This window comes from Sinocyclocheilus rhinocerous, unplaced genomic scaffold (assembly GCF_001515625.1).
Source record: "Sinocyclocheilus rhinocerous isolate Xijiao unplaced genomic scaffold, SAMN03320098_v1.1 scaffold655, whole genome shotgun sequence".
Lineage (NCBI taxonomy): Eukaryota > Metazoa > Chordata > Actinopteri > Cypriniformes > Cyprinidae > Sinocyclocheilus > Sinocyclocheilus rhinocerous.
In genome coordinates this window covers 389,080-400,109 of record NW_015646377.1, presented here as the reverse complement: position 1 = coordinate 400,109, position 11,030 = coordinate 389,080, and the positions used below count along the sequence as shown (strand labels likewise).

Sequence of the window (11,030 nt, the reverse complement as noted above, 5' to 3'; positions counted from 1 at the left end):
GTGGCCGGCGTTTCTAGGCTGAGGACAGAGACGGTGCTGGGAGGAGATGGGTGGTCGGAACATTTGGACGGGTATGTGGAGGGTCCTGGCGAGGGGTGAGCTGGCGAGGCCCGGTGATTTTCGGGAGGGACTGGATGATGATCGCTCTGAAACTTTTCTACTTCGAGACTTACTCCATTTAAATAAAGGACATGATTAACCAAATCGATCAGGGGAAAACTGTATGTGGAAAGATCGCAGCCGATTACGTCATCATCCAGCCCCAGCCGAAAACAGACACAGAGCGGCGTCGAACCAGATCACCTGGTTGGAGAGCTCTAGGAACTTCTCTACATACCTCTCCAACTCCCGACCACCCTGCCGCAGACACCAAAGCCTGTCTTCAGCTGCAGTCATCTTGTTTGGTCGGATCTTCTGTCACGGTGTGTCTTGCTGGAAGCACGTGGGAGGCATGAATAAACTTTAACTGTCTTTAATGATGAAAACGCAGGGGAATAATCCAACATAGGAAAAGCAGAAACACGTAACTAAAGAGTAGATCCGACAAAGGAACACAGAGCAAACAGGAACTTATATACACAGGATAATAAGGAACTCAACACAGGTGCAAGGAATCATAAAGCAATCAAACTAAACAAGAACAGGAAAAAGACCATATAAGGAAACACAGGAAGAACTATGGGGGCAAAACGGGTCCAAAAGACTGACAGTATCATTATAATATAATCAAAATAATAAATTATACAAAAAAATACTTCCCCCCCCACAATAATGGTTTCTTTTAATTGAAGAACATGCAGTTCTTGAAACTTCTCAAGTCACAAAATGAATCATAGTTGATTATTTTAATACAATATTACATAATATATCAATACTCCCAGTGTTCCTGTTAATAAAAAAGTTAGCCAATATGTAAATAAAAACAAGCCAATATGTTGGCCATCGTGGGCCCTTCAGTCAAAAAGCTTGAGAAGCACTGGATTAAACTATTAAGACTGATTTTTAACTTTTACAATTTCTATCTTTTTTTCTGTGTTTTGCATGTTTTAACTTCTTTGTCTAGCTTGTACTAACTATTTCTTCTCTAATCTCTAGCGGTATTTCTCCTGCAGTGTTGTCTGTGGATGTCCTGTGAATGTCACGGAGCTTATTAACCTCCTGCTCTTTTTATCCTAATTAATCCTTGCACTAACGAACAGCATCGGCTTCAGCTTCTGGTCCTGAGTTTGTTTTGTCTCCTGAAGGAGCAGTGCAGCCGTCAGGGGGACGACGCTCCTCTGCAGGAGGCTCTGGAGGAGAGTAAGGGCGAGCGAGACCCGCGGCCTTCAGAGGTGAGAGAGACACTCAACACCTGCATGATCTGCTGAGCTTCAGAGCGGCTCACCGTTGATTTCCTCTCGCAGTCGGCCATGATCGATCTGGTGGATATATTCGGTCCCACGCCTGCCGCGCAGGTCAGCGATGACCCCTGGGACGCCCCGCCCACCTGCTCCGTGAACTCTGACCCCTGGAAGTCTGTCGGTCAGTGATGAGCGCTCTCAGTACTGTGATTCACAGTCCATCAGTTTTAATAAGAGTTTGCGATTCCTCAACATCACTGCAATATATCTTGCGGTCACAGTGCGAACACTTCTAAAAATTATGATTTATTAGTATTTTGATAACCTTTTAATGTTAAACATTTTAACATTAATATTTAACATTGTTTCAGCGTTTTGATCAATGTTCAAGCAACATCTGACATTATTTCAAACACGTTTCAACGTAGAAGGTCAGTCAAGTAAAATTTACTTTAAAATGTACAACTTTCATGTATCAGTGTTTTGTTAACCCTTTAAATCTATTTAGCAATAAACATTGTTTGAATCTTTTTATCTACAGTGAAACTGACATTAACTGAAATTATTTCCACCACATTTCAACGTAGACGGTTGGTCAAGTAAAATATCTAAAAGTTATGTAAACTGTAAAACTGGAGAAAAAAACTTTTTAATGAGTTTATTTAGTCTTTTTTGACTTCCCAGTCACAATTTCATCATTCATTCATGGGTTAATCAATGTTATAGATGTTGATTTGTTCTTAAAAAGTAAAAAGGTCAAAATAAACGTATCCCAAAAATTAATTTTGTTTTAAGGATTTTTAGACTTTGTATTTGAGAAGTAAGACAAAAATACTTTTTCGCAGTGCACTGAGGATGTTTTTTGATCTGGTTGTGTTGATATCACAACATGGTTTGTCTTATTTTTCATACAGATCTTGTTAAAATGTTGTTAAAAAGTTGATTCATCAATATTTTGTAAACCTTCTAAAACTATTTGCCATTAAATGTTGTTTCAACAAATTTTTATCAACAATGAAACAACAACTGACATTATTTCAACCGCATTTCGAACATTGGTCAAGTAAAAATATCTTTAAATTATCTTGCGGTCACAGTGTGAGCGCTTCTTTAGGTTTTTTTATTTAAATGTAAAAACATTGATTTATTAGTGTTTTGTTAACTGGTTAAAACTATTTAGCATTAAACGTTGTTTCTGCATTGTTTAAATATTTCTATAAACATTGAAATAACAACTGACTGATTATTTGAACCACATTTCATGGTATACATTTTGTTTTGGGGGGTTTTCGATATTTTAACTCAACAGTAAGACAAAAATATTTCAAGGATTCTTTGTGCGGATGTATTTTGATTTGGTTGTTTGATTCAGCTGTAGTTAAGTCTAGTAACCCGGTGGCTGATAGTCCCTGGACGGCCCGCTCTTCCTCCAGTAGCCCCGCCCACCCATGGGGAACCCACCAATCACCTCCTGACCCCTGGGATGCCCCGCCTTCAAACTCCACCTCTAACATAGATGAAAAAGCCTGGAGGAGCCCAGCGCGACCAGGTACAACACCTCATGTTAAAAACCAAAGTGAGATACATTTTGATTTGTAATTGTGACTTTTTATCTCAAACTCGCAAAAACTTTTTTTCTCAGAATTGCGGGTTTATATCTTGCAGTTATTATTTATTTGAAACTTGAAATTGCAAGAAGATAGGCACAATTTTTCACTTTAAATAAGTAAATATTTGTAGTGCTAGAGATCCATCTCTAGATTCTTTGCACTTCATTCCAGTGTCGAGTGTGAAGGACCCATTTACTATTCCAGAGGAGGAGGAGCTTAGAGTGGAGGGGGAGGAGCCTATAGTGGAGCAGGCGGAGCCAAACCGAGTGTTCAGTCCTCGCTGTGAGAGTCCTGCAGGTCCTCATCACACCAAACCAGACCCTCTTCACAATCGTTTTCCTCTCTGAGTCAAGCTGAAGCTCATTCACATCTCTCATTTCAGATGCCGATCAGTTCGGCGAGTTGGTGGTGGGTGTTCAAGTGAACGGACGGGGGAATGACAGTCCAGAGACCTTTGACCTCTCTCGTCTTGGGCCTCCTCAGGACGCAGTGAGCCCTAGACAGTGCCGGACCCCTGAGGCGTTCCTCGGCCCCACTGCTGCCTCCCTCGTCAACCTGGACACGCTCATTCCCACCAACCCACCGGTCAAGAGCAAAAACCCCTTCCTGTCAGGTAGGAAAACACACACTCAGACACGCTTATTATTTTGGGGAATTTATATTTTTCTTAAATGCTTTTGAAGCCAAATACTTTTATTTCAAACTGAGTACTCTTAAGCACTTACATTTCCAGTGCAAAATCACTCCTTACAATTTAATTTAGACCGTAAAAGAACAATTAGCATGTTTTGCAGGTCATCATGACTTGCATTTTATAAAAAAAAAGCTTTTTTTTCAGATATCATAAATCATATATTTGATTTGTTCTCTTAACGTTCACCTTTTCAGCATTGAGTAAATAGTGATAAAAAGTTGTTTTACAAAGTTGCTTTAATGAGAAAATCTATATTTTGTCAATATATTTTAAAGAAAAACATTTTGTTTTAAAATATATAAAAGTGAGGTGAATGCACAATAGTTATTTCTTTATTTTAGGCATGAATCTAACACAATTTAATGAGATTTATGCTTAAAACCAGTGAAAACGATTTGCCATTGGGAAAGAAGAAATAAACTCAATTTAAGATAAATATATTATATAAAAAAGTTTTAATATATCATGCAGTTCTGGTTCTCAGGTATATGAAGTCTGGGATAAGTAAGTTTTTTTTCCTCTTTTTTTTTTCTCAGAGAGAAATATGTTTATTCATCAAGGATGTATTAAATTGATCAAAAGTGTCAGTAAAGACATTTGTAATGTTACAAAATATTTATATTTCTCATAAATGCTGTTTTTTGAACTTTCTATTCATCTGTGAATCCTGAAAAATAAAATGTACGAGTTTCCACAAAAATATTGGGCAGCACAACTGTTTTCAACATTGCTAATAATAAGAAATGTTTCTTGAGCAGCAAATCAGCATATTAGAATGATTTCTGAAGATCATGTGACACTGAAGACTGGAGTAATGATGCTGAAAATTCAGCTTTGATCACAGAAATAAATTACACTTTAACAGATATTCACATAGAAAACGATTGTAATAATATTTCACAATGTTACTGTTCTTACAATATTTTTAATCAAATAAATGCAGCCTTGGTGGGCAGAAGAGTCTAATGATATTTTGTGACCCGTGCAGGTCTGAGCACACCATCTCCCACAAACCCCTTCCACTGTGAGCAGCCCAGACTGACTCTGAATCAGATGCGTCCTCACTCCACGTCGCCGCTGCCGGCTCACGCTCTGTCCTACAGCGCCTCCCTCCCTCTGCCCGTCCTGCAGCAGAAGCCCCAGACTCTGCCCTCGTCCTTCACACAGCCGCCCCACGGCCTGCTGGACCTGCCCAGCAACCTGCCGCAGCCACTGCTGCCCCTCACAACCTCCACTCGACAAACACAGCACCCCGGCCAAAGCCACAACCCCTTCCTCTGAGGAACCGCAGTTTCCTCTGAAACCATACTGAAACTGGATTGCAGCAATTCGGTTTCAGTGTGAACTGACTGAAAGGCTGACTTAAAGCCAAAAGAATGGGAAACGGTGACTGAAACTGGATTATAATGATTCGGTTTCAGTGTGAACAGACTGAAGAACTGATTTAAAGTCAAAAGAATGGGAAATGGATACTGAAACTGGATTACAGCAATTTGGTTTCAGTGTGAACAGACTGAAGAGCTGATTTAAAGTCAAAAGAATGGGAAATGGAGACTGAAACTAGATTATAGTGATTTGGTTAGTGTAAACAGGACGACGAGCTGATTTAAAGCCTAAAGAATGAGAAAAGGATACTGAAACTGGATAACAGCAGTTTGGTTTCAGTGTGAACAGACTGAAGAGCTTATTTAAAGTCAAACGAATGGGAAATGGATACTGAAACTGGATTACAGCAATTCGGTTTCAGTGTGAACTGACTGAAAGGCTGACTTAAAGCCAAAAGAATGAGAAATGGAGACTGAAACTAGATTATAGTGATTCAGTTTCAGTATGAATGGATCGAAGAGCTGATCTGAAGCCTAAAGAACAATTTCAGGTCTGTTTTTAGTGAAAGTATTTTCCAATACGACGATACACATTTAATGCTGGCTGATTTTATTAACGTACGTGCGTTCGTCTGTATTCTGCGTGATAATAGCTCAGCCTGGATTATCACATTTATATCGAGCTTAAAGTCAACATGAAATCAAAACTGACTCTGTTTACTTTCCTAACACACAATCCTGGTATTATTGTGCACCTATTATGTCATCAGTGCATGTTATTTCAAAAACTTTTGGTCATAATCAAAATACGATAACATGCTCTGACCCAAAAATTATTTTCCCATTGGGGTTGTCAATCTTTTAGATGCCACGGACCCCAAAAATATAATCATCCTCGTGTAAGAGAACCCTATTATAAAATTTAAAATACAGATATATATTTTCATGTTTAAAGACCCAATTTATACTGTAAAAATTAAATATGTATAAAATATTATTTGGAAAATAATTAGTTATCTTTCACTGTTTTGTTGTTGTTGTTTTTTCTACTTGCTATAGTACTTTAGTTAGATACTCTTGGTTTATTTATGTATCTATTCATTTAAGTATTTTAGTTCATTTAAAATCTCAAAATCATTAAAAAATTTATTTTAATCAAATTTATTTTATCAATCTTATATTTGTAACAGTATTTACACTGTTTTTCTGTAAACTTTTCCAAACTTTTCCAAAACTCTCTTACGGGCCCCTGCTGGAAAAAAAAAAATCTTAACCGATAGCCAAATAGTTACCTGGCCATTTTTAAGACTACTAATGTAGGTAGTTTTTTGCAAATAGTTAACATAGTAACTTAATGCTGGTTAATATAATGCAAATGACAGCAATAATAGCCATTCTGGTATGCAACATCCACTTTCTACCATCTACTCAACTCCCAATGGATAAAATACAAACTGAATATCCAGAATTATGGCACATTATTAACGTCGTTTCATGTTGACTTTATGACGTTGGCTCGACGCTTTGCTCTTCTGCTGCACAAGATCAGCATGCTGCTAATGAACTTACGGAGGGGTTTAATGGCAACATTTCAGTCAAAAACACCCTACGCTGTCTAAACGGGGGTACAATTCAGGAACACAACAGAACTAATGAATCTCCACCAGGAACAAACTCACCGTCCTCCCCTCGTTCCTCAAACATCTCCCTCCTCGTTTCCTTTCTGTTGCCTTCAATCGATGGATCTCGCGCGATGAGTTCCCTCACTGATTGTAACCGAGCTCCTTCACGTGCCTGTCTCACCGACAGTCCCACAATGCACTGGGGCTGGCGCCTCACTTCCTGTTCGCACCTCAGGAGCGCCACCCACAGGAACCCGCATAGCCAATTAAAACTCACTGACGCCGTCTGTCTGAAAGGGACGTGTTTTATAATCGCTACGGACTCAATATAAGTCAATGCTGAATTATCTGATGCTGTTGTGTTCTCCACTCAGAAAAGTGATTGAAGAACAAGTACCAGCTTTGCTGTTAATCACTGCTATTGAGTATGCCATCCAATTTGTCCTAGTAATGGAGAACCAGGTTAATCGTTTAATCTACTATGAGTTAAATGGTGTATATTAAAGACACTAATAAATGCATGTTATTCACTTTTAACCCTGTTTTTTCCCCTCAGATCTCATATGTGCATCATGTGTCCAGCAGAGGGATTATGATTGTGGGATTATGGATTATGAATATAGATCAACATTCAGTGATGTACAATTAAATAAAGGAGTTTGATATTTAGATATTTAAAGTTGTCTTTCATGCAATCTGCGACAAATCTGAAGAAACAAAGTCACCTACATCTTGGATGCCCTGGTGGTAAGCAGATAAACATCAAATTTTCATTTTTGGGTGAACTATCCCTTTAATGACCGATTTGAAAGTTCCTTTCTACTGCCACTAGAGGGCGAAACACGGCTTAACTTAATAAGTAGCCCTAGTGTAATTGTAAAAGCCTTCAGTGAGTGATTCTGGTCTGATAGAGCGCTATGTGTCTGACAGTGTGTGTGTGTGTGTGTGAGAGAGAGACAGAGACAGGTTTAACGGTCTCGCTGAAGTCGCATGTCTGAACCTGCAGTTTTTTTTAGCGGTTTATCAGGTTTCAGATGCACCTGCTTCTCTCAATGTGCGACGCTGGCATAAACAGATTTGCATTCGTGTGCAGATATTGCCAAAGCTAAGTTTAAATGGTCTTCGAGCAGGTTTGAAGCGTTTATGAATGCAAAAAGAGTCATTTCCGACCAGTTCGAACATTTTTTATTTCACGTATGAAAACCTCAACCTCTTAATTTTAACAGTAAAAAAGTATAAATAAATATGATTCCGTGCTTCACATGATAGTTTATAAGAGCTGAGTTTCCCTGAAACATTTAAACCTCGTTGGTTATAAAATATAGTCTCTCATTTACTGGAATTATTTTAGATTTTTGTGTTGATTTTCTGACATTAATGACACATTCTCTTCCTCAGGTTGTGTTTGCTCCGGCTGCTCGTCTGTTTTCTCTTCAGGTTGTGATGCGGAATATTTGATGAGGGGGCGGAGACTTCTGAAGCGTCAGCGGAAGGGGCGGAGTCGTCTACACCTACACCTGATTTCACATCTGGAGCTGTTTTAGAGTCAGTGAAGCTGTTTCTCTCGCATCAGATGCTGGACTTCGGACTGAGGTCGACAGACGCTTGAATCAGAGTAAGTGATGTTTCTGCTCAGGTGTGAAACGCTGGACTGAGCCAGCTGACAGGTAAATGATCGTCACTGAACCCACAATCCCCTCATTCATCAGGCTGCTCAGTGATTGGGTGTCTGATCGAGTCGTCATAGACAGGTTCAGAGGACTGTCTCTCCTGGAGAGATTGAGAGGAACCAAAGTATCCTCATCAAATCTCTCATTTCCCCTTCTCTCCATCTCTCTGGATGCAGATGATGCCCTGTGCATAGAAACAAGAAACGAGTAAAAAATATTTCATATTTCATATATTTTTTACCCAAAAATGCAGTCAAACTGTGAAATATTATTGCAATTTTATTATTACAGTTTTCTATGTGAATATCTGTTACAGTTTTTGTCAACTGCTTGCACACGTTTTCAAAAACGCTGCCTCTTTTTTTCCAAACTTTACACACAAATCCAAGAATTGCACACACAAAATGCAAAATGCCTCGCATCTCTTGCAAAATGAAGCACTGAATTCAAAACATCACAAACACATCTCAAAAGCAAACATTTGCAAACACCTTTGCCATAATATGAATTCCTGTTAGATTTCTGTGTGCTACATAGAGAATTGTGTGTTGTGTTTTGCAAAAAGTGTTTTATGAAACTGAGTCAAAGGCTGAGAATTAGTGTATGGTTTTGCAGATTTGGTGTGTGCTTCTGCTGTTTGAGTGTCAGTTTTCAGAAATTGTGTGACAAGTAAAGATTGTGCGTGTAAGCATTTGAAAAAAACTGTAAAATGTAATTTATTTCTGTGATGCGCAGCTGTATTTTCAGCATCATTACTCCAGTCTTCAGTGTCATGTGATCTTCAGAAATCATCCTAATGTACTGTTTTGCTGCTCAAGAAACATTTCTGATTATTATCAATGTTGAAAACAGTTGTGCTGCACAATATTTCTGTGGAAACTGTGATACATTTTATTTTTCAGGATTCACAGATGAATAGAAAGTCCAAAAGAGCAGCATTTATTTGAAATAGAAATCTTATTTAACATTATGCGTCTTTACTCTCACTTTTGATCCGTTTTTTTTGCATCCTTGCTGAATAAAAGCATCCCAAACTTTATATATCCACAAAAACATTTAATATACACAACATTTTATCAGGATGACCCCAGATGTGCTCTACTAAATCCTCCCTGATGTGCTTTACTTCTGCTTGTGTGTCGCAGCAGCTGGTGGATTAATCTCTGTTTTACATCGAGCTACTTTGCTACTGCTTAAATATACAACTCTATACGTGTGTGTTTTTCCAAATAGCATAAACGCCTCGAAAATTACTTGGTTTATAATAAGCCATGGTGAACGTAATTTACACCAATTTAGAGTAACTGCTGTAAAATCATGATAATGGGGTCTTCATCAAAGTTCTTTGTCAATTTATTTATTTGTTTGTTTGTTAATTCAAGTTGCACTTATATATTGTTGCTCTTTTGTTAGTTTTGACTGCTTTTATTGTCCTCATTTGTAAGTCGCTTTGGATAAAAGCGTCTGCTAAATTACTAAATAAATAAATAAATATAGTACCAGTAGCTTTTATTAGAAACACACAAAAACAAACTCCATGTCTAAAATGGCTTTATTATTTTTAATTATTATTATTTTTATTTTTAATAGAATATAGATTCTGTTTTTTTTTTCTTTTTTCGTGCTACACACAGGTGAGTGGGCCTGTACAAGCACCTGTAGTAACACACTCTCCATGCGCACTAGACACTTTTCACACGCACTGCTGTGTGTACATATACTACATAATCCCACAAAAGACTCAGTAATATGTGTGTTTACATGCTCATGCACTACAAATCATCTTGCACTGTTCCCCAGCCAGCTGCTTGACTTACGATGTTTCTCTTTGCACATGTACAGTATTTATGTGAAGCATTCGTATAGTTTGTATTTTTTTTTTTTTTTAGTTTATGTATAGGTAAACATTTATATATAGTATATACGATACCGATACTTTTAAAGGCCAGTATCGTCGATACTGATACTGATACGATACTTATAAACTGAACTTTTTCATTATGAAATGTATTAAATTATTAAAATACTAAGAGTAAAATGGGTAGTTATCCACTTAACTTTATATTTGAAACGCATTTTAACATTAAATACGCCTTAATTGCAACTTACTAAGTTATATTTTTGTTTACAAATGGTTAAAATATGTTTAGGTAAACATTTATATATAGTATATTTATAGTCAAAATCTGTCAGTAGGTTAGTTGTGTATAGGTTTGTACTGTTTTACTTCATTGTTGTATGCCTGTATTTATGTAGCACCGTGGTCCTGTGAGGCACGACATTTCGTTCCACTGTATGTCCACACATGTATGACAATAAAGCTCAACTTGAACTTAAACTTGAATGTATTAATTTTATTTTATTCGTTCTCTTGAGCTTTCTTTAATTATTATTTTTACACAATACTATGTTACTTATTAATTAATTTATAAATTAAATATTTGTATTTATTTGATTTTTAACTGTTAAATATTAATTTTTATTTCTTAATTATATGTTCGTATTTTATTAGTTTTTTAAATAATTTATTTTATTTTAGATAATGTCTTAAATATTTTTTATCTATTTAAATAGTTTAGATTTTGTTTTATTTTTTATTCGTTGTGTGTAAACGAATAATTATTATAAACGAAAAAGTAGTAATACTGTATTTTTTGACTGCGATAACTTGTCGATAGCGTCACGTGTGACGTTGCCTCCTCCTCCGTCCAATCAGAGCTGCGCCCGCTGAGTGACAGCCGTTCGGTCGAAACAAATGCACATCCGCTT

At 37.3% G+C, this 11,030-nt stretch overlaps 1 protein-coding gene across 3 annotated transcripts in view; it reads left to right on the top strand.

Annotated features, from left to right (window-relative positions):
• Nucleotides 1-5,019, top strand: part of epn3b (epsin 3b) — a 26,267-nt gene extending 21,248 nt beyond the window's left edge. Inside the window, exons 5-10 of one of the 3 annotated variants that reach the window (XM_016511816.1) lie at nt 1,251-1,331; nt 1,404-1,521; nt 2,713-2,889; nt 3,122-3,247; nt 3,333-3,563; nt 4,633-5,019. In XM_016511816.1, the coding sequence (XP_016367302.1) occupies nt 1,251-1,331; nt 1,404-1,521; nt 2,713-2,889; nt 3,122-3,247; nt 3,333-3,563; nt 4,633-4,925 (1,026 nt within the window). In that variant the 3' untranslated portion in view covers nt 4,926-5,019. Of the gene's footprint in view, nt 1-1,244; nt 1,332-1,403; nt 1,522-2,712; nt 2,890-3,121; nt 3,248-3,332; nt 3,564-4,632 lie in introns of all 3 variants that reach the window. The other 2 variants (XM_016511815.1, XM_016511814.1) reach the window with 2 other exon arrangements.
• The last annotated feature ends 6,011 nt before the right edge of the window (nt 5,020-11,030 follow it).